This window comes from Prinia subflava, chromosome 5, assembly GCF_021018805.1.
Source record: "Prinia subflava isolate CZ2003 ecotype Zambia chromosome 5, Cam_Psub_1.2, whole genome shotgun sequence".
Lineage (NCBI taxonomy): Eukaryota > Metazoa > Chordata > Aves > Passeriformes > Cisticolidae > Prinia > Prinia subflava.
In genome coordinates this window covers 57,545,162-57,569,050 of record NC_086251.1, presented here as the reverse complement: position 1 = coordinate 57,569,050, position 23,889 = coordinate 57,545,162, and the positions used below count along the sequence as shown (strand labels likewise).

The 23,889-nt window shown below is 45.7% G+C and overlaps 1 protein-coding gene across 1 annotated transcript in view; it reads left to right on the top strand.

The window, feature by feature from the left end:
• Positions 1-11,399, top strand: part of SYT16 (synaptotagmin 16) — a 62,909-nt gene extending 51,510 nt beyond the window's left edge. Inside the window, exon 7 of the mRNA XM_063399555.1 lies at positions 8,688-11,399. Coding sequence (XP_063255625.1) covers positions 8,688-9,001 — 314 coding nt within the window. The 3' untranslated portion in view covers positions 9,002-11,399. The remainder of the gene's footprint in view (positions 1-8,687) is intronic.
• The last annotated feature ends 12,490 nt before the right edge of the window (positions 11,400-23,889 follow it).

The following is a 23,889-nucleotide window of genomic DNA, read 5'->3' as shown; positions in this document are numbered from 1 at the left end:
GTTCTGTTGTTCCAGGCTCAGAGGGAGTGATCTCTTTAAAGTGTCATGGAAATTTGGGATATAATAGCACTGTGGAACACTTAAAAAACCCAGCCTAAACTGCTATTCAGGGCAGCCATTTATGGTAAGACTGAGAGAAGCCAAGGGGCAGGATTCCTCTCCATTCCCAGCCCTGGATGCACAGACCCAGCACAGGACACATCCTGTCACTTTTAGGAATGGCAAAGGAGTTTTGCACAACAGCAAAGTCTCCAGCTGTGCTCTTTGCCCACCTTGACCCTCTCCTCTGCCACCTGTAGACCCACACTGTGTGTGCTGCCTTCCTGGCATCCTTGCCCAGGAATTTCACTGTGTGCAGAGGAAGGAACTGGACTGGGGCATTGGCATTGATTTTAGGTGCTAAAGACTGCAGAGGCTGAAACAGATGGTCTTGTAGAGGAGAAAAGGGAGATGGTGCAAGTCTCAGGGTTTCCTGGGCACATTTTCTCCTTCACTTAAACCTTTAAACTGAGTCAGGTAAATGTCAAAGTCATGGGTGCTTACGTGGGTAATAAATGGGTTAGAAAACAGCTGGGCAGCTTACAGAAACTTCAAGCAGACAGTGTCTTCTCTTCAGGTCACATATGGGGGATTTAAGAATAGTTTGGTCAAGGATAAGTGTCCAGGTACTGGTCTGGGGTACATGCTGAGTTACAGGCCTAAGCTTACAATCCCTGATCTCACAAATAGATCCATTATCACTCAGAGCACTTAAGAGCACTCAAGAGTATGGCTCCAGCATCGGACTGTAAATTATCTGGGTGTGCCAAAAAGCCTCGTGCAGAAAAGCATCTACAGTTTTATCAGATGTGGACACTGTTGGTATTTTAGTGCTAATGGCTTGTGTGCTGTGCCCCACATTCTCCTTGCCTCTTGTAAAAATCATTAACCTGTGCTAGTATTTTGTAGCAGTTCATATTTTGGTCTGTGGTCTTGTATCTTAGAACAAATTGCAGTGTGTTGGTTTAAAGGGTGTTTATTACTAAAAAAAAAAGTAACAAGAGAAGCTTGCACCACTGGCAGAAATGTATTTAAAAATTTATACCCAGTTACATACTATGGGCATGGAAGTAATACCTTGGGATCACAGTGATGGACCAGGAATCATTTGAGCTAGTCAGTGCATAAACACAAAGCACAGAAATGTGTCTGCCCATGTGATGCTCAACCTTCATCAGCTGCTCTGCTGGGTGCAGCTCTGTCTCCTCTAATCCAGCCTTCCTCCTGTTCCTTTCTGCATTTCTTTTGGGGTTTATGTCTGTGTGCAATGCAATGTGAGAAGAACTATTTTGAAATTATTCCCTTGCCTAAGAAAAGTCCTCCAAGCTTTTCAGCAGCTGCAGAATTAATCACACATAATAATTGCATCCTTGCATGATCATTATTATACCAGCAGCATATTAACCCCATTAAACAAATACAATAGCACTTATGCTGGAAAAGACAGGAGGGGAGAGAATAAGCTATCAGGATTTCTGTGGGGAATAGGAGAAATTCTTGAAGTAAAGACTTCAAAACAAGTCTGAAAACAAACATCTACCTGAGCCACAGGTAACAATGCCAACAGGAAATGCTCCCATAGGAAAATTAGGATCTTTAAATTAGGAACCTATTCAGTCTGGGATCAGAGGGCTTGAAAGCTATTAGTGGATTTATTTTATTTTATTTTATTTTATTTTATTTTATTTTATTTTATTTTATTTTATTTTATTTTATTTTATTTTATTTTATTTTATTTTATTTTATTTTATTTTATTTTATTTTATTTTATTTTTAATTTTTTATTATTTTTATTATTTTTTTTAAATTTTATTTTATCAGCTTAATCCCTGTTACATTCCTGGAGAACAAAGGCACTGGATAATTCTTTTAATTACTTCAAAGTAGGCCAGGAAGCTGAATGAAAGAAACTAACCTTTTCACCTGCATATCTTGCTCTGAACAGGGAACTGGCTTGAGCTCCTAAAGCTTTGTGATCCATGTTCCCATGTCATCAGTGATAGAAGGGGGATCTGTGCCAGGGCAAGCTGGGATGATTCAGTCCTCCAGACCTTGGATGTCAGAGCAGTAGATGTGCTGGGAAGCTCCTTGCTGCTGAGTGCTTGCCAGTCAGTGACAGTAAGATTGTAGAAAACCACCTCTCCCTCTGCACCTTCGTGTTGCCCATCCATGAATATAGCTGGAATAAGCTTGTAATAAGAACAGCTGAGGAAGCTTTGCTCTGGGTGGAAAGGATGGGGCCAGATGCAAGGAGCCCCAGGAGGATGTCTCAGTAATGAGCAGCTGGGCAGTGAGGTGGAAGAGGAAGTGTGGATGGGTGTAAGGTCTTGCATGGGGATGCAGATGGAATTCAAATGTGGTTGGGATGGATTCAGAGCCACTCGGGAGTGAAATATTAGGCTTATGGTAAATAGCTGCAGGAAAATGTCAACTCAGGGGTCACCAATAGTAGTGGAAAAAAAAACCCCAAATTTAAGGTGGACAAAAAGGAAAATTGGTATTTGATTGTAAATACACATTCAGTGGTGCAATGAGCACCGTGCACAGTTCTGTCTTCCTCTGTTCAAACAGAACATGGCAGAACTGAAAAGTTGTGGTGAGGAGCATTGGAGACAATCAGGGGAATGGGAACGGCTCCCAGCGAGCTGAAGCTGAATAGACTGTGCCTCCTACGATGGATGCTCCAACAAAGGGAGATGGGGGAGGATTCACAGAGGTCTCTAAGAGTCATTGAGAAAGCGAATTGACAAGAGTCATCCGCTGTGTTCTGATGCAAAACCAGAGGATGGTTAAAGGAAGCGAGGAGGGAGCAGGTTCTGAAGAGCAGACAGCTCCTCACCTACGCTGTCACATTCCTCACCACAGAACGTCAGGGATGCTGGGAGCCTGCTTCAGCTCTGTGCAGCACACCAGAAACTCACAGAGAAAGCTCCACGGAGGGTTGTTAAATACAAAGCCTCTAAATGAGGAAGCTCCTGAGTCACAAATCGCTGGAGATTCGGGGATATTTGTGAGAGGACCAGCCTACGCTGTATTTTTATGGATTTACTGCTATGTGTGGCACTGGGCACTGTAGGGTGGATGGGCTGGCTGGGCACAGCTCTTTCCATCACCTGTGAGAGCTGGGACTGAGTAGGCTCAGGAGAACAAGTGTCACAGTCAAAACAAATGAAAAATGGACTTTCAAGGAGCAACTGTGAGAGTTTTTGCGGGGGGTATTCCATAAGAGTTAGACATCCAGGGATAGTGCGTGGTTATCCAGTAATGTTTTCAGTAGCTTTAGGTTTCTAAAGGGTCTGAGAAAAGCATAGTCCATGAAACAGTTGCTGGGTATAGAAATGAAGATCTTTCTGAATCAAAGGACTGCATTTGAAGGGGACAGATGCTGATGCTCTCCCACTCCCATTACAGTGAACAAGAAAATTCTTCCCCTCCCAAAACAAACAGAAGGAAAAAAAAGCCATTTCTACCAGAGTGGAACAATCCTAAGTCCAGATTTCAGCTGGAGCTGAATGTTTAGTACGAATCTGCAGGGGCACTACCGAGCAGCAGCGTTAGCAGGAGCTCTGATCACAGGCTGTGTAATCAAGCCGTGCCCGTGGGCTCTGCTGCTGGAGGTGACAAAAGCCGGGCTTAAGCATCCCTGCATCCTGCTGCTTCCTGATCGGCTCGGCTGTGCATCCCTGCTTTCTCTGGTAAAGTTCCAACCCCCTCTCTGAGGCAGCAGCAATGCACTAATGTGGAAAAGAGTAGAAATGCCCTTCTTAGAGGAGAGTTACGCCGGGCATCTGGAGAGGGGTCTGTGCTCTGCTTTAGCTGTGTCAGCCCGAACTGAGGCTGCACCTCCTCAGGGCTGGGAGTGCAGGCAGGAGGTGAACTGGCTCTGCAGCCTGACACGTGTCCCAGGAGAGGGCTGGTGCTGGGAAATGGAGTGGACATGGGGTGTTGAGGCAGCAGAGGAGGATCACTGAAGAACCGAGGTTCTCTGGAACCAGCTTTCCTTCCTGAGAGACCTGTGCAGTTGCCTCCAGGGAGCCCTCATCTGCTGCCCCTCTTGCATGTCACTGATGCCAGCAATTCCCTCCCCTCAGGCCAAACGGTGCATTCTTCTCTGCATTTTGAATTAAAGGCGCTGCTGGTCTCTTCTCTGATGACTCACTTTGGGAAGGTTGCCAGATCCCAGCCTCTCCCTTGGGAGAGAGCTCCCAGCCCTGGAGAGGGAACCTGAGAAGAGCCTTGGTGGAACAGGGAAAGGAAAGTTGGCTTCTCAGCAATGTAGTAGGCAGCTCCCAGCTCTTGTATGATTTATACAGTAGGCCATAAACTGCTTTAATCCAGACTTTCACCATGTGTGGTTGGGATCAAAAGCTTGGGTCTAATTCCTCTCCCCGCTATTTTACTGACCCAGCTGCGGTGAGCCCAGTTCAGAGTGTGGATTTTCAATGTTCTGCCCCACTGCTGGTTGAAAGGGGAGGCAAAGCCAGGACTAATGGTTTTCTGGGCCTCAAACTGAGACCTCACGTTGAGCTGCCTGTTCACAGCAGCACAGAGTCGAGCTCTGGGGCTGCTTCGCCACGCCGTGCTGCCGTTTATTATGTAGGCTGGGAGCATGGGCTTGCCAGCTGGGGGAAATTAAGCTCCAGGCCCAAGGCTTTCTTCTGCTGTGGCTGTTATTAGTCTGGATTGCAGCATGCTGACATGGTTATCCTGCTTTTGGAAATGAGCTCGCCTGCCTGGAGCGCGGGCGGGAAAGTCCGCGCGGCGCTGCGCGGTACCCTGCGGTCCACGGACGTGAGGGGTCAGGAGTCTTTGGTTGTTTACTTCCTTTCTAAATATAAATTCAAGCAGGGAGTTGGATGCTTTTGTGTTTGCAGTGCTCTTGCTCACGGGTCAGCTTTATTCATCATGGGGGTGCTTAGTGCAAGTGAAAGCTGAATGCACGCTATGGCCCTTGCTCCAAAACCAGGAACGCATAAATTACTGTTGATTATTCCCCTGAGTTGTCATTACCAGTTAGTTCCCTCCGAAGAATCATGACAGAAATGGGTCATTAGAAGAATCCTGGAAAAACTGATTGCCTTTGCAGATGAGCTCTCCAGAGGTGTTTGATAGCTGATGGAGACAGAGCAGTCTGCATGAGGAGAGGTTTGCCCAACCCTCTGGAGTAAGAAGATGCAGCACTAGCCCAAAACATGTCTGGCTTCTTAGAGCGTTCCTTGATTTAGTGCTTTTCGCTCTGGTATTAAATGCTGAGATGTTGATATTTTATGTATACGTGAACATTGTGCAGTCCACTCATACCAGAGAGGCAAGATGAGTTCAGAGTAAAAATGCTCTGCGGTGAGAACTTCTGTTCCAAAACCTGTGGGAAAGCAGAGCCTGGTAGATGCGGTGCTAAAATTGGTCTTGGCAAAATTAGAATTTGTTCTTGAACCTTCACAGACTTTTGTGTAACTGCAGTCTCAGACACTCCCAGTTATTAAGAGGTCTCACTCTTCCTCATGTCAGTGAGATGGGTGCCTCAACAGAAGGTGAGCACTTAGACATTTTAAAGAATGTCAGCCCTAATCTTTTTTCCTTTTGTGCTTGATGGGGGTGGCACAAAAGTAAACACTCTGAAGAGCACAGAGTGCAGAGACACCACGGTAATGAGGCCATTACTGAACCTGAGCATGTAATTAGATGGAAAATGTTTGCCTTCATAATGAATAGATGCTCTTACACATACATTCCTCAGTAAATCCTCCAGTTCATCCTTGCCGTAGCTCCACTAATTTCACTGTGTAACTGGGGATGGATTTTCTTTGGCAAAGTCAACAGGAGGGGAGAGTTTTCCATCCCAGAGGACCAGACAGGACAACAAGAAAAGCTGTGTTTTCTGATGAGGTACCTAAAAAGATGCTGCAAAAAGCACAGTGTAGGAAGGGAAAACTACAATCTTAAAATTTAGCTAGTGAAGCAGAATAACAGCTCAGCCTTGTATGTACCATCTCTGCAAAGCAAATTTCAGATGCTAAATATATGATCCACACCTACTCTCTTATTTCTGTTCAGGCAAGCTTGATTCTTTTGGCTGGTAAAATACACCCAGTGGAATAAACTTGAGGGGAATTAGCAGCCTGATTTAGTTGTCACTCGCATTGGTTTTGTGCCTGTGTTTTCTTGGGGGTGAATAGGGCTCCTGGTATTAGCTCTGCCTTGGGAGCAGTCTCCTTCCAGCCTGACCCAGATGATACATGCAGAATCCCCACCCACCTCGGTATGGAACAGACAGGGTCGTGGTGCAGAATTATGCAGAAATCTGAGGTGTATTTAAGAAAAAGCCAACTTTTCTGATTTACCTCATTGGTGGAGTACTACTCATCTTTCCCCAAAGCCAGCTGTGTTATCCCTCACTTTCAAACGTTGAGGCCTCAGTCAGGGATGTGGCATCTTGGAGTTTATGGCTGTAAGACACTCATCCATTCATTGCCTGCAAAATTGACTGGGACATGCTGAAACATTATCCTGTGGGGTGTTTTAGCTGTGGCACTTGCTTAAGTGTTAGCACCTAAATCATCTGTAATGGTATCACTGTCTGCCAGATCACTGCTGACTTATGGCATCTGCTTTTTTGATTATGAATTGGTTGACTCCTTTGGGCACTGTTCAGATGAAGGTGCCTGCACTTAGGTGTGATGAATCCCACCTGAGCTGCTAGTACTGGTGAAAGTCAGGAGGAAGGATGACAGCAAGGCATACTAAGGTTAAAATCTAGACCTCAGTCCTCTCCCTAACTTCTTAGAAAAAGAGATGCAGGCATATATGTGGGGTCTTTCTCTAAAACAGCATAGGAAGGTAATGTTGGGTTGGTTGTGAAAAGAAAGAAAAATTTTGAAATTCAAACAGAGAATTGTACTAATTACCTGCTTGTTCGTATTTAAAAATCAGCCCAGCGGAATTTTTGTAATATTTTGAAATCCCCTTCTCAGAAAAATAAAAATAATAAAAGAAAGGGATGAATGTATTTTTAAAAAAATCCACAAAACCCCTACTTATCTTTATTTCCAGGGAGTTCCCCACAGTCTAGACCAGCAGCCAGGCCTTACACATGAGGAATGCTCCAGTGCACATTGTGGTTTGTCAGTGCTAAGCACAGTGACATCCCTACAAATACTGTAGGAATTGTGTCTGGTTCCACATTGAGTCAAGCTGAACAGGGGATGCTCTCTTGGGCTTCCTGTTCCTGATGGGTCTGAAGTTGTCAGAGATTTCAGTCCCTTAACACTGACTATTAAGGTGGAAATTAGTCCACCTTTCAATAAAGTGGAGATTTTTTCCCTACCCAAATTCAATCAGAAAATTGAATCCAATCTTTGCCTTTCTGTGTGACAAGTAGGTCTCTACTGGCAAGATCCTCTTCACCCCAGTGTTATGTTGGGAGCCAAGCTGGCACCCCCAGCTAATGGCTGGGCTGAACTTTCCCCGCAGTAACTCGATAGCTGTACAGCTGTGCAGGCTCACAATTTGCTCCCTGGTTGTCAGCCTCCTGACAGCTTTTTCAGTGGAACAGTTTGAGAGGAGCGGGAAGCCCTGCTTTGGAGACGTGGAAGTGTTTTCACACCTGAAGTGTAATTTCACACCTTGTGTTGCTCAGTAGATAAGTGCGTAAAATAGCACATCAAACGGGAACAGAAGAGGATAGAAATGCTGCAGACAAGAGGTGGAGGCTTGTTATTTATTTCCTATCTTCGGCACACTCTGAAATAATACTCACTTGCAGGAACCCAGGCACAGATTACGAAGGGGTTAGCAGAGGACTTGTCTAGCCAAGCAATCTGTCACTGTCACGTGCTGAGCAAGGTGAAAACTTACACTGAGCTGGGTCTGTGGAGCACTGGGAGCTCTGACACCACAGTATGAGCCACCACGTAGCACAGCAGAACTGATTAATACAGGAGGCAGCAGGAATTTAAAGAGCAGATTTACAGGAACACTAAATTGGACCATCCCCTTTCCTTACATTTGCTAAGCATGTTTACTCCTTGTATGGACTCCTTGTGTGGACTTAAATTGTAGATAAAATTGACCTTGAGTTTACCAAAAAAGTAATATGAGAATTTGGGAAAAAGATGAAATTATTGTGGGAGATCAAATAATTTCACTGTTTATGCAGGGTTTTCCCCCCTCTTTATCAGGACCCTTTTTTTTTTGGTATCTCAAACAATAGATCATAGAGAGTGGTGGAGAGGCAAGGGTAGCCAAGGGAAGCCTGGGTAAGACAGCCCCAATGAAGCTTGATTGTGATGGAGAGGAAAGGAAGGTGGAGACACCATTTGAAGTGGAGAATCCTTAGACATGCTCACAGTTTTGGTTAGTCTTAGATTTGCTCGGACTGGATACCTGATACCCTGTTCCTTCCAAGAGAGTGGGGCTGAAACGTGCATCAGTTTTCTTTTCTCCCCAGCTGAGTATGAGAATATCCAAGAGGTGCTTTCATCTTCTGCTTCTCATCCCATGGATTTCACCACGGAGCGCCATCCAGCCCCCATCTGTTACTCACTGCAGATTAACTGCTCTACCTGGATGGTTTTGGGGGTGATTTTTTGACTGCTGGGACTGTCACCAGCACCAAACACCTCACTTCCTCTTTTTTTTTTTTGCCTTAGATACCTATGGGAAGCTCTGCCTGCGCAACTCCGTGGGTCAGGAGATGTCTCGCTGCAAGACCTCCGTGCGCCGGGGCCAGCCCAACCCCGTCTACAAGGAGACCTTCATCTTCCAGGTGGCCCTCTTCCAGCTCTCTGATGTCACCCTGCTCATCTCCATCTACAACAGGCGCAGCATGAAGCGCAAGGAGATGGTGGGCTGGATCTCCATGGGCCAGAGCAGCAGCGGGGAGGAGGAGCAGAGCCACTGGCAGGAGATGAGGGAGTCGCAGGGGACGCAGGTCTGCAGGTGGCACACTCTGCTGGAGTCCTAGGGGTGGCCAGGGCAGCCTGCAGGTCCTGGCACAAAGGGCTGGAGTCCTAGGGGTGGCCAGGACAGCCTGCAGGTCCTGGCACAAAGGGCTGCATCCCCACGTTCTCTGCTGATACCCCCTCAGCAGCTGGGGGTATCAAAGGTGGCAAGGCCTGGGAAGCAAGTTTACCCTTGCCTTTCTATCTTGCCCTGCATTTTCTACACCCAGATAATTAACCCCAGTGAGAAGCAGTGGGAATACCTGCAAAACCCTTTCCTTGGTCATTGTCTTGCTCATTTTTTTCCTAGGCTTAATCAGCACAGACTGATTCTGATGTGATACTGTTTTCTTCTGGGGTAAACTCTCTCTTCCCTCTCTCCCCTTATTTATATTAATGAAGTTTGCAAATATTCTTGCCACGCAGATAGCTCACAGAAAAGCTAACCTGCATGCAGATCACATCCTCTGCCTTTTATTATGGTGTTTCTAAGTCCTAGAAATAAGCATTTGATACCACTATAAACTGGATGATATATTTTTCAGGAAGCATGAGGAAGCACTCTTGAATTCTCTGTCAACTTTTAAGTGCCTAGGCATTACTACTGTTCTCCTGTACTAACAATTGATATAAGGACTAAATACTACTGGTATTTTTAATTAGGCACCCTGTGCACTTGTTAGCCTGCATTGACATAGGTTTGCACAAGAGATAACAAGCATTAGTTTTATATTGCATTATACCATGCATGTTTAGGTGTTTACTTGAAGTTATGGCTTCTGTCACCAAAAATACCAAAAAAAGACCAGAACAAACTGCACAGCCACCTTTGTGCCTGAATCACTCCTTTCTGCATCATTCTTCCCCTGTGTGAATGTGATTTTTAGAAGTGAGGTTCATTCAGAAAAGCATTTCTGTGAGCATTACAGGAGAGGGCTTCAGATCCACGGTTTTTCTGTGATTCAGCAAAGCACTACTCAGTTTGCTGAGGGCTCTTCTTCAAATCTCCTGTGCTATCCTGTAATACCTCCTTGGGATATGGAAGGGGACTGGTTTTGGCATGCTGAGTAGTAGAGGATGCCAGACCATGTCACCTAGCCTTGGGAAAGATCTCTCTTGCAGGCCAGGAGTAGGATCCTGAGGGGCTGCTGAACTAGCACTGGAGAAAAGAATTGTGCTTCCTGCCTCCAAATGAAAGCAATGCAAGGAGCAGCCTTGGTGGATGAGGTGATGACACTGCCACGTGGTTCCTTTTCAGACTGCATTGTCCTTTTCCTTTTTAATCTCTTTTCCTGTCTCTGTAAGCTGCAGTCATGGAGATGATGGATGGAGGATGTGTCTCAGTCTGCTGCTTGGCTAAGTGGTTGCTGTTGCAGTGCTGTGTGTGACACAGAGGAGGATGTTCACCCTCAGTGGAATGTGGGCAGTGAGGTGCTGAGCTCTCCAATGATATCAGCTGCCCCATCTCCCACTCCCCACACTCTCTAGGAGAGGACTGTCTTTTCTCCTCTCCTGCTGATGACAGCAACACACAGGAAATATTTTGCTGAAGAGGTTTGTCTGTACTGAATCACTTCATGGTTTGTTTTTGCCATTTACAGAGACCTGGCACCAAATTCTGCCTCCTCCTGCACCACAGGCTCTTCCTTTGCTTCAACGGTGCTGTGCAAATCTAAATAATGCAAACTTTGGCACTGGCTGTTTGACCAAAATTGGTGCTGGTTTTTGTCACATCCAGGCTAGACAGTCCCTGAGGGCACTGCTGTGGCACTCACAGGTTATCACTGGGTGTCCTCAGGAGGCAGACAGAACAATCTGCACAGAGAAGCACTTCTGGTACAGGTGATGCAAGTTATTCTGCAGACCACACTCTTGTATCTTCTTATCACCTGTCTGAGAATCACTTTTCCAGGGAGACTGGTGGTTATCCTATGCAGGAGGGTTCTCCTCCACTGTCTAGATAAGCTGGCATGTCTGCTTTGCACTACTGGGGCTTTGTAACATAAAACAGGGCGTAACCCAAATGCAGCTCACCCAACAAATATGTTCTTGACTGCACTGCTAAAGATGCTGCATTACCAATGTAAGAAATAGTGAACATCTGAGTGGTAACCAGCAGCATAGAATTTTATTTATCATACACTTTTATTCCAGGGAAAAATAAAAAAGTAGAGGATACAGCCCAATTCAAAAGGTGCGTTTACTGATTCCAGTTGTTTTCCAATCTCTCCATATATTTTTGTCCTGAACTGCATAAAATGTATATGCAAGTGTTTATAATTAATTTTATTACCTGGAATGTGTGTGTGTAATAAACTTACTGAGATTCTCTTCAGAACTTCTTGAACCTGCGAAGTCTTGCCTATGCTTCATGATTAGCTAAGGAAAAAGTGTAAGTTCATAATACATTTCAGCAGTGAACTGGAGATAACCCAGATTTATAACAGCATGATTAAAAAAAAGAAAACCTAATGAAAAAGATAATTTTAAAAAACAATGAAGTACACTGGGTTTGGACTTCCATGCTGTTTTCACATTAAGATCTTTTCTGAAGATATGGCAGTAAGGGAATTGAATTTTAATAAGTAAGTGAAAATGGCTTGCTTAGGGTAAGTTAATACCTAAGCACGTGTCAAAACTTTGCTGTCCAAGGGAAGGAGGTTGCTGCATCCTTGCTGCTACATTTTACCTTTATATTTTACCAGAAAATTTTGGAGGGAGGGGGCAAGGGCTGTGGCAGGGGGACCTGCTGAAAGTCTTGGCACTTTAATCCATGCCTTGAGAAGTGTGTTTGTGGGGTTCTTGATGTTCCTACAAAATCAATGGAGAAATTTAGGAATCTTGGGATGAGCAAGGTGCTGGGGGTACTCGTGCTTGCTAGCTATATGTTGGGATTTTTATTGCTTTTGTGGTTTATTTTCCCTTCCATTATTGACTGTCTGTGAAACAGAGGCTTTGCAGCAGCTCTGGCATATTCCAAAGCTCCTGTAATTCTTCTCATTGACAGACTGAATTAGTCACTGCTAATATTGATACAGGCTGGGCTTGTGCTCATGGTCTTTCTTATGTAAACACCACTGCCCTTTTAGTCACTGCTTTAACCCCTTGTTTCCTTTGGAAGGGGCTGACAAGGAAGTTTTCCATTCCCTGGGAATCCTGTCTCTCAGCTGTCTTGCAGGTGGCTGGTAGACCCTGAGCTCCACTGGCCTTCTCCATGTGGGTGCTGATGCCCTCTGCTTCTGTGGGGTTCCAGGTGGGGAGAAGAGCTGTGAGGGGGTCATGGGGATTCCAGGGAGCAGGATAGGAACAGATAACCTGGTTCTGGGGTGCTTGGGCATCTGTAGGTCAGATTATGGAAGTTTCCTAATGCACTCACGATTTCTAAGATAATTCTTTCCTTTTTGACACCACTGTTTGTAATCCCTTTATGGCCTATTTGAATTTTCTTAAACAAAACCAAAAGAAAAACAAACAAACAAAAGAAGCCTGAAAATGTGGAAAGGAATTAACTGCATTGGCCCAGAGTGTTATGGGCAAGTGCCCTAGATACATCTCTGTATCTTGAACAGCATTGTTCAGCTGGTTGCAGTCTGTTTGTTCCTTGTTCTCTCCCCAGCCAGCATGCCCCTCTCCTGCCAAGCTCTCTGCTGCTGTATTATTTTTTCTTTTTTGATGTTTATCGACAACGGAACAGAGTGATGTCACCGTGTTTATATTCCCCATAATAATGATGATCTTCAAGTGATGCCCACAGGAATGAGTTCCTCTTTCAGCCCACTGAGCTGCAGCAGTCTCTCACTGAAGTGCCCATTTGCAAAGGCTTTATCTGGATGATCTTCTGCATCCTTTGATTTGTCTGGGTTTCCTTTTTAGCAGTGTCTTTAATTAGCTGGACCCTGCTGTGGCCTGCTCGTTCCTGTTGCTCTGCCTTGTCTGCCTTTCCCTTCAGGGGCAGTGTGGGCTGTGCAGCTCCTGGGGTCTGTGGACAAAGCTTGGGTGTATTTTTAGCAGCTGCAGACCCCGAGGAGTTATTTGGTGCTTTACGCGGCCGACTGATCCTCAGTCACGGCTGGCGTTAGAAGTTCCTGGATGCACAGATCCAAAGGCTGCCAGCTGCTATTGATCATTTTCCCAGCATAAAGCTGAAGGTGGCAGCTTGGCAGAGGAGCAGGCGTTTCCTCTGGTGGCAGTTCATTTTCCCCTTCAGCTGGAGCTGGCAGTGACCTTGGAGCTGGCGCGCCTGCCGAGCTTGCTTTCCGCTCCCATATTTATCATCATTTTTAATCTGTGTGATCACAGCACTTCATCTCTCTGCCTCTCAGCTGCCTTCTGCCCTTCAGCACGAAAAGTTGACTGAAAGGCTGAGCAAAGAATATGGCCTTCTCCATCATATTATTCCCTCCCAGAGGGGTCGTCTCAAAGTTGTGATGATCCTGATCAAGACCTTGCCTCCCTGCTCTCTTGTCCTCTTGTGGAGTTTGAAGTTTGTTGGTTGGGCTCTGACACTCAAATATTTACAGAGTAGTGACACCCATTCACCTCGATGTGGACCAAGTTAATGACAGAAGAAACGACCTGTCCTGTGTTTGTTTTCTTCCTTTTCTCAGGGGCATTGTGTTCTGCAAAAGGACAACAGAGCCTGCAGGAATTAGTATGCAGGAACATCCTCCTTCCATTTAAAATGTGCTAAGTGTGATGTTTGCAGCTATGGTTTGAGGGGAAGAAACAAAGCAGCCAGGGTTTGTAGAGAAGCTCACACTTTGAATGAGGCAGGTTTTTCCCTCCAGCGTGTGCAACCCCAACAAATACATTCCCATATCCCAGGAAGGGTGCTGGCTCTGAGCTCATCTGCTCCTGTGATACAAGCAGCCAGAAGCTGACAGATTCTAAAGCTTGGAAAGGCATCCAAGATAATTCCACAGAGCTGGTCTGGGTGTTTATTTGGGATCTGGGGAGGATTTAACAAGCTGTCAGGCAAGAAATGAAAACCCCAAGCAGTGGTGGGAAGGTGGTGGCGGGGGATAGAGGCAGAAGGGGAAGGCTCTTGGTGTGCTCGTGCTGCTGTAAACTGGGAATTTGCTCACTCCCTACTCCAGAAAGCAGCACAGCCGGGCTGCAGAGGCACCAAGCCTGAGCTGAAACCCAGTTTCTCTGCATGACTCCCGAGCTCCAGATCTGCTGAAGGCACACAGCTTTTATATTCAGCGCAGAGTGAGCTTGCGTATTCCTGCAGCCTACACTGTGGGCCCTAAGAAATGAATGTGTAAATATTTTGTCTCTCACAGCAGCCCAAGGTCATCTTTCTGGAACAGCAAACAGGCACAGAATCCAAAGAAGATCAGTCTGTCATATGAGTAAGGTTAGCATCTGCACTTACAAATGACAAAGGCTATTAATCCTCATGCTGTAATCCCCAAGCTGTTTGCCAGCTGGCAGCAGGAAGATGCTCCTGCTCAACCCACACAGCTATCCATGTTTTTTCACCTTTATAAAGCAGATATAGGTCAATACTGTAGCCTGAAAAAAACCCCTTGGTAGATGCCATTCATCTCTTTTGGCATTACAATCCCTCTCCTCTCCACACAAACCCTCTGTACAAATGAAGGGGTAAGAGGAGAGCTCTGGGCTGGGCTCTCCCTGTGCTACTCCCCCAAAACAAAAGGCTGAAGGTGAGATGTTTTTCCCTCTCCTCTGCTCCTGAGTTTGTCCAGGGTGGATGAATTTTGAGATCTCTCTGCAAAGCTGAACAACTTTAGCAAAACTCTGTCATTAGGCAGGCCTTTACACCCAGAGCAGGGAAAACCTGATTCTTGCAGAAGGCGAAAAAAATTCCACAAATGAGACTTTTTTGGGTCATAATTTGGGAACCTGCATAGGATTTGAGTATTGCTTATCACAGGAGCATAAACCCTTGAACTCTCTGAGGTATCACTGGTGGAGCAGAAGGAAGACTGCAGGTGGTGATGCAGGTAGGCTGTGATAGTCTCTTATCTCATTCACTAAAAACTGTATGGCCACTGGGTTGCCCCCAGTGAGTATTAGGCAGCTGGGGTTGGAAATAGTTGTGGGAGAAACACAAAAGCCATATGGGAGCTGTGAAACTCCACTCAGACCTGTTATTTGCTCATCTCTCAAGGAAATTGGAAAGCAATTTTTTTTTGCTTTAACAGAAATCACAGCTGCTTTGGCAGCTGCAGGTGTGAGGAGCTAAGGATGTTTCCTCTTCCTTTTTTATTTCTTTTGGCTGTAATGGGGACATCAAATAGACACCAAATACTCTGGAGTTCTTTGTCCCCTATAGTGTCATTCCCAGTGTGGGCTGATCTTACTGAGAAACAAGAGACAAAAAGCTGATATTGGCCATGGGTGAGGAACAAAGACTGGGGGTTCACACAAAAGCAGGATTCTTCCTGAGCCCCACAACCATTAATTGGCTGTGACCTCCAGGGAAGGCACTTCATCATGCCAAATACTTCCCTCTCCCTTCATTTCTCTTAGGATAACATTGCAAATTTCTCTCTTCATTAGCAACTAGGAAAAAAATCATATCATTTTGCCAGCTTTCCTCATCCCTGTCATATCTTGTTAACACTTTCCAGGTGTTTTTCCTTCATGCTGTCTCCACTACTGCATCTCCCATCCTCTCATTAACATCTACAGAGGTCTGGTACAAGGCAGGTCAGTGCCTGGTAGCAATATTTTATGTTCATGGTGCTCAGGGTAAAACCTGTCCTCTGATCCCTTGTCACTACGTGGCACCTCAAGCACAAGCTTTCCAATTAAGCTGGTACCACATCTCTCCTGCATTCCTCTGCTGGCACTGCCGTGCTTTGTGTCTTGCTGGGCTGTGTTCTCAGCTGTAACTCCATTGACTTTTTCCCAGCAGAGAGTTTTGTTTGTCAAGAAGAGTAAATGAAGTAATCATTTGGTAGACTTAGCATTTAAATACTGCGTGACATTTATATGTATGTGTATATATAAAAATGTTTTTTTTATGGCAGAGTGCCGCGGGGCATTTGCATGAAGCACATCCCAACGTATATTTGACTGTTGATTTAAATATACCGTATGTAATAAGTTATTTTTAGTGTGTATTGACTTCTTTCTATATTGGAACCATATACCATCTCTGGCAGGGTTTTGTTGTCTCTGTTGTGGGCACAGCTGGACACCGCAGACACTGAGGTTTGTCCTTGTCCTGGTTCCTCCTTGTGCTCCATGAGATGGGAGTTATTCCTCTCAGGAGCTCTGTGGGTGGACAGACATCACTCCTGGGGTTTGCTGCCACAGGGCAGTGTTGTGAGCCTCCTACTGCACCTCCCTCCTGGTGTTTGGTAGAATATTTAGTGTTTCTCCTCTCTCTGCTGTCATCTCCTCAGCACAGAGAGCTGCCTGGTGCTCAGAGTGATTCAGCCCCATGGCTGAGGGAACACCAGCACCAGTGGAAATCTCAGCTCCCCTTTCCCAGCCTGAGATCACAGAAACACAGAATGGTTTGGGTTGGAAGGGACCTTAAAGACCATCCCACTCCAAGCTCCTGCTATGTGCAACCTCTCCCTAGACCAGGTTGCTCAGAGCCCTGTCCAACCTGGCCCTGAAAAATTCCAGGGATGAGCATCCACAACTCCTCTGGGCAAGCACAAAATTTATCCATAAATTGTGTACTTTAAAAAAGATAACAGTTCAGACAAATTAATAAAAATGCCACATCCCTAACTTCTGTTGGTGCAAGAGGAAGGCTTCTAGAGCTTGCATTTGTTGTCAAATTATTTTTATGGTAAATAAATCTATGAAGGGAGAACTTTTCCTGCTGTGAAGGTTACAAGAAACAAATTCATATGTCCTTTCCACTTTTGTAAAGTTCAAAGGTTTGCACTGAAAATTGTACCTTGAATCTGGTTACTGGGTGGTTGGTATTGACTGGTGAGAGGCCACTGGGGTGGTGTGAGCATTGCTTCACTTGCAGGGTGTGTGATTGAAAGAAATATCTGGAGTGCAAAGCTGTGATAAAAAGATTAAAAAATACAAGGAAAAGATGTGTGGATATTCAACTGGAAAACTGGTATGGGTTTATTCTTAGCTTTTCATGTAGCTGACAATGAAACATTTTTTATTCTACTTAAGTGCTAACGTGCATGATCATACAATATATTGTCTCTTGCTAATTATATGCTGCGTTAGGAATACTAATGTCTAGATGATATCTGACTGAAAAAAAAAAATCAGCACTAAACCCAGCTTCTGCAGAATTCTGGGCTGACACTACCCCTGCACACACACAGCTGTCCACACCTTAGAAACAGCCTTATTTTGTTATGGAGAATGCTGCTGTTCCAGGTTTTATCAATAAAATAGAAGCAGATGGCTCATGTAGACATGCAAACCCAGCGTATCTTCCTTTTTGTTCTGGCTGTGGCAGAACGGGGTGAATATGCATCCGGGAGAGGGGACGTGTTCTGCTCAGAGCAGGGATGCAGGACTGGTGCATAATGCAGGACTGGGAGGGATGGGAGGGATCTGCCCTGCCCTTGGTCCCTCTGCCCATCCACGTGGACACAGGGGCCCTGTGGCAGCAGGCTGAGGCGTTTTGGGGGCAGGAGAGATTCCCATGGCCCTCTGATGCCTTGGACTGGCTACCTGAAACAGAGGCTAGTCAAAATTAAGACAATAAAAGCAAGAGTTTAACGAAGGCCTTCACTAGGTGAACCTTGGGCAGTCAAAATCCTCTGAGGGGCTACACCCAAGCTGGACAACAGCCCCTGGTTCTTCATACAGTTACAAGTTTGGTCCATTTACCAGGGGTTAATGCTCCAATTACAGTTTCAGGTAATGAAGTCATTTACTCCAAGTTTGCCCCCCCCAATTCACTGCTGTTTGCACCTCTCAGGGCCTGAGACAATAAGGTGTCCTTGAGTTTCAGTCCTAGAGAGGAATTTTGTCTGGATAAAATGGGAGAAGAGTAGCTGACAAGAGATTTAGAATTACACACTAGAGCAGTAGAGGATCTGAAAGATATAAAAGCTAAATCCTATGGCATCACCATCATGTCTCAGCTTCCCTTTGCATTCAGCCATTCAGCCAGCTCTCTGTGGGGAAGGCAAAAGGCCATGCCTTTGACCTCTGCTCTTCCCTGCTCTCCCATCCAGCCCTGGCAGGAGTTGGGGGAAGCCCCTCCAACCCCCTCTGTGGTGGTACCCTGGACTCAGCATTTCTCCCCCCACCAGTGACATTTTGGCACCTGCACCAGGGCACATGGGGTCAGTGCCACCAGTGTCCCTGCTTGTGTAGACACCAGCCTTGCTGACATCCTGACCATGTGTGTGGGGCACAGAGGGATGCCCCCATCGAAGCTGGGGAGGCCACTTGGTGGAAACAGAGGTAAGAGCTCAAATGATGAGCTGGGGAGGTGAAATTGGGCCAACAAAGGGTATGGCTGTGTCTGGTGGCTGCTTTTGTTTGCACCTACCTTTGGTCATGATGTGTTTGTGAGTGGTTTGCTTCTGGTAGGTTGCAGTTGTAATCCCTGCCCACATTAAGATGGAAAATGATAGAAGCTTAAAAAAAATTCCCAGATTGGTGACTTTGAACTGGGGTTAGTTTGTTCCTCTCAGAATAGCAGTGCCACATTTGAGGGAGACATGAGAAACCACGATTTCTGCAGCCCTGCTGGCACCCACAGGGTTGGCTTTCCAGGACCAGCTCTGAAATAGAGTTTCTTTTTCTGGCAACAGTTGGTAGCTCCAGTGCTTGGAAACCTCAGCAAAGGCAGCTGATATAAGACATGTCTGAGGACACAAAAAACCCAGCCCAGGGCCCTTCATCTTAAAGACGGTGGAGAAATGGGATATATGCTGGGAGGCTCAAAGAGAAACTAGGGAGTTTGGAAAAACTTATGTTCCTTGGAGTAAAATGGGGATGAAACACATATTTTGCTAAGGGCTGAAGTTCATGAGTGACCTGGCTCAGCTGAGAGGGCTGGCAGGGGCTGCAGGGAGGGCTGGGGTTTACTCTGGGTTGCAGCAGTGCCCCAGCAGCTCCTCCAGGCACAGAGGGAGATCTGCAGAGCCAGGCACTGTCTGCAGGTTGCTCAGGGGTTTGGGAGCTCAGGTTGGCAGCATTGTCCTGCCTTGGTTATCCTAACACTGCTTCACCCCCCATGTCTTTTCTGAAAACCACTTAAAATTCTCCCTGCCCAATCAACCAGCCTCAGTTCTCCCACCAGCTCACCCTACTCCTCCCCAGTAACCCCAGTAACCCCAGTAACCCCAGTGCTGAGGGACGGCTTTGGAGGACCTGGGCACTGCTGGGAACACCACTGTTCCTACAGCCTCACGCTGTCCTTGGGAGAGTGTCCCCAGCCTCAGGTGGGTTTTCCCAGGCTGATTCCCATTTCAGGGCTAGCCAGCACAGGGTTTGTTTCCTTCCTGCAGGCAGACTTGCCTGTGACCCCATGTGAGCTCAGCACACACCACGATGAAGCTGCTGGCGCTGAACTCGGAGAGAGGAGACCGGGCCATAGCTCTTGGTGACTTGGTCAGCTTGGCCTAAATGAGGCTGCCCGTAAATTTGGTGGTAAAAACTCAGGTTTTCTGTGTGCTCATGTGCAACACCTCCATGCAAATGCAAGGGCTTAGCACTGCACTTGCTGCTCCTGCTGGGACAACACTGCTCAGCACGAGCACGTGTGGGCCCCACCAGGCTCCGGCTGTGCTGTGTTTTATCGTTCTGATTATCCTGTCCTTCCTCCAGCTGCATTTTAATTCTTCAGAATGACTTCATCCCTTGGCAAAGCACCAAGTGCTGTGTTGTCAAGACATCCTTTTTGTGTGTTTTTTCTTCATCCTAATTTTGACCACTTGGAGAAGTCACATTTTTAATGTCAGGAAACTAAGTTCTGAATTTCAGCGAAAGAGTGATATCATTTTTCACGAGAGGGTGAAAGCATTCCCACTTCTCAATCAGCTCAGTGGAGGCTAAAGCTGAGCTGTCTGCCATCTGTCTCCTCGCCAGCCTCTCTTCCACCACCATCACTTTTTAACAGGTTGGCCAATTTCAATCACATTTGAAAGCAGGGTAACTGTCTCAAAGACACTTATGTTTCTACAAGTTTTGTCAGCTTCCAGAGATGGAGAAAAGTGTGGATTTGATGGCCAAGGGTTGTTGAGCTGGTCCATTGTGACAGCTCCAGCATGTGCTGCCTCTGGTTGAGCTGGGGGTGTCCAAGGGCACATGGTAGTGAAATTTGTTTGGGGATGTGGGGAGAGTGTAGGGGGTAACAAGCACAGGTATGTAGGAAAATGGACTTTTTTTTTTTTGCTTTTCCCCAGCTTGTTTCAGAAGGTTTTAAAAAAGTTTTTCTCAAATGTAGAAAAGTAAAAGAAGAAAAACTAAAATAACAACAAATTTTCTTGTCCAATGAATTGGAAGGCAGAGGAGAAAAATAGCATTTTAGTAGAGAAAGAAGAGAAAGAGAAAACGCTGGTCTGCATTTTAGATGGAGGCAGGATTAACCTCCCAAGGTATCTGGTCCCTCTGAGGCTGGCCAACCACTGGGAGGCAGGAACAGGGTCCAGGAGATGGAGCTACTCATCTTCATTTGCTGTGACAAGCCAATGGCTGGGAAAGCTTTTGAGGGTCTGTGTCTGCTGGAGGCAGCTGAGTGGGCCAGGCCACAGATGAATCCTAGCCCAGGATGCAGCTCCTCACATCTGAAACTTCTCAGGTACAAATGCAGAACATTTTGGGTGCATTTTATCTTCTGAAAATATCTTCCGCATGCTGTGTTTAGAAATGCAGCACCTGTGTAGGTACATCCAGCCTGGGAGGGTTGGTGTTTTTATACACACATCTTTTGAATGTTTGATGCTTGAATTCAAAAGGGCACATTAATTTAATTCATTTTTCTTTAACACTTGACTTGAGGAGACATAACTGCTTTGAAATGAAGGAACTGATCTTTTTTTTCCAAATTCTGTGAGACAGTTAAAGTAAATGCTAATGTTCTGGGGTTTTATATTTCCAATTGCTCTAAACCATTTAAAACCACGCATTTGTTATAGCACTGAATATGTCAGGCAATCCTGCTTTTGAAAGACTAAAATAAGAGAAAAAAGCTGCTTTTCTATTGTCTGCCTGTCCAGGTTTTATCTTGTGCAGCACACATTTAAAATCTTATCTTCTCAAATAATATCCCTGTCAAAAGACCCTTTGGTCCCAGTTCAGGGGTCTCTTTAATTTCCTCTGCACTAAAACACTGTGCCAGTCAGCTGGGCACTGATTCCTGGCCAGGCATCCCTGGTGGAGGGGAAAACTCCTCTCCAGACAAGGAGGGGAAGTGATTTCTCTTGATTCCAATGCAGGAAGAAGGAGGTGGGATGGGGTGAGATGGAGCATCTTCTCCCTGATGGAACAGTGCTGGTTTACACTGGCAGGGGATCTGCTTCCCTGCACTTTCTGCCCCCTTGGAAAGTGGGCAAAGAAAAGCAGCTACAGTTGGATTGTGGAAGAATTTCCTTGGGGCTGGTCAGGGGATGGAAACACTTCTTGGAACACAGCTGACCTTTTGGCTGTAAATTATTGCCTGCTAGTAAGTCCTGCTTGTGTGCTGACAGGAGAGGGGAAGATGTGTCTTTGCAGTAGAAATTGTGTTGAATGTTAAAAAAAAAACCACAGCAAATTTCACTAAGGTTGGAGTGAGTGATGCTGTCGTTCATTCAGCTCTCAGGCACGGAGTAGGTGCTTCTGTGTCTTCCTTTTCTATCTCTGCTTACAGGAGTGATATTGCTGAATTAATTACAACATCTTTGTGAAGAGCTGAAGAATCGCTCAAGTCCTCAATTCAGCAGTAGAAAAGTGTCAGATTCATCTCACAGTAAATTTAAAATTACACCAACCTGAACTACTGCTACTGGCAGCATAATAATAAGGCAGGTAATCAAAATCAATTAAATTCTAGTGCCTTCCTATTGTCCTAGAAAATTCAAATTTGAAATTGGAGTTTCATTTGACTTCTCAATAAAAGAAGCAGAGCTTCAGAGATAATTTGAAGTAAATATGTGGCCGTGAGTGATCTTTCCTCAAGCTGCAAAGACCAGGGGAGCCACGTGTGCACATGTTTGTGCACACTGAGTACCAAATGCAGCCAGGTGATCCAAGTCAAGGGAATAACTGATCTAAGGCTGACATGTGCTAGCTGAGCCTCAGGCTTGCCAAGACCCAGTTTGTTAAAATTTGAATGAGGTATTGATCCAGGTGAATGCCAAATGCAGTGTGCCTCCATTTCTGCTGTCAGAGAGGGAGGAGGACAAAGCCTGGTGCAAAATCCTCTGCAGAACCTTCATGGAGCAACCAGAGGGAGGGGAACTCCCTGTGCCCTCCCAGCAGTGACATGGGCAGAGAGAATATGCACTGGACATCTTACAGATCACAGGGGAACAGGGAATTGCCCAGGAGCTTCAAATGCTGTCAAAATGAATATGTTCCCATTGCACCTTGCCTTGTTTTTGGCACTGTCTGAGCCTTTGAGTAGCAGGATTGGAGGTGGCAGTAGTTGTTCTGGAAGTGTTCAAGGTAAGGCTGGATGGGGCTTTGAGCAACATGGTGTAGTGGGAAGTGTTCCTGCCCATGGCAAGGGGTGGAACAAGAGGATCTTTAGGGTCCCTTCCAGCCCAAGGTGAGGTTTTGTGGCTGGACTGAGTGCCTGTTTGGAGAGGGAGGCTGTGGCATGAACGTGAGTCTGTCAGGAGCAGCAGTGCCATCCGTGGTAGCTGGGAGGAAATGGGCACAGCTGGCAGGTGCAGAGGAAAACTGATTGTCTAGAGATGTTTATTCTTGGAGAAAAGTCCTGATGGAAGCCCAGGCTCGGTGCTGGGGCTGATCTAAGACACTGCTGTACCAGTAACCCCAGTGCAGCCATTGGCACCAATCTGGCTGTCCAGAAAATCTCATCTTGTACAACTCCTTTTCACTCTGGGAGTGACCCACTTCTTCCAGGGAAGGTCCATGTACATAGCTGCTGTGGTTTGGTGTGGTGGTTTTTGTTTGTTTGTTTGTTTGTTTGTTTTTGTTTGTTTGCTTGTTTTGTGGTTTTTTTGGTGGGGTTTTTTGTGGGGATTTTTTTTTGTTTTGTGGGGGGTTTTTTGGTTTTTTGTTTTTTTGGTTTTTTTAAAATACATTTATTTTTTCAACTTTCTATTTGCCAGTGTTGGATTATACTTTTTTCTGACTAAGAGATGAGGTAACTGAGAGATATTTTAAAAGCTTTTATTTTATTTTTAGTCTCATGTGAAGGGTGAGACAATACAGATGTTACGATTCAGGTTATCACCATCAGAAGCTAATTGTTTTCTAATTACAATACATTATAAGTGGTTTTTTTGCCTGTTAGCTTTTGTCACACAATGTTCTTTTCTATCAAGCTTTAAAAATTTTCTACAAATTCATTTCCTACATGCCAGTATTTAGATACAGAGTTAGGCTTTCAAGGTCCCCTCTTTCTGCACACTGTATTATACAGGTGAGATTTTACTGACTCCTTTAAATCTTTTTCTGGGCCTTTCTGGGTTAACTCTTGATTGTGAGGGTAGGCTGAGCCTGGTGTCCACCTATTGCCCCCAGGAGGGTGCTCAGCAGTAAAATCCCACCGGCTGGCTGAGAGGCAGGAGTTGTCCTACCCACAGTGACCTGCTCTTTTATTTGGGAGGAGGTCTGGGTTGTTTTTTCCTACAGCAATCCTTGGCCATGGGACCATGGGTGTAAGTGCCAGGGTGGGACCCAGGCCACCGTGCTGGAACATCCCAAAAGCTCAGAGGAAAAAGTAGGCCAGGATCTGATGGTGAGCATGGAGGGAAAAGGGAGAATCATAAATCAGGAGGGAAGAGGAATATGACCCAGTGAGAGAGCAAAAGAGCTG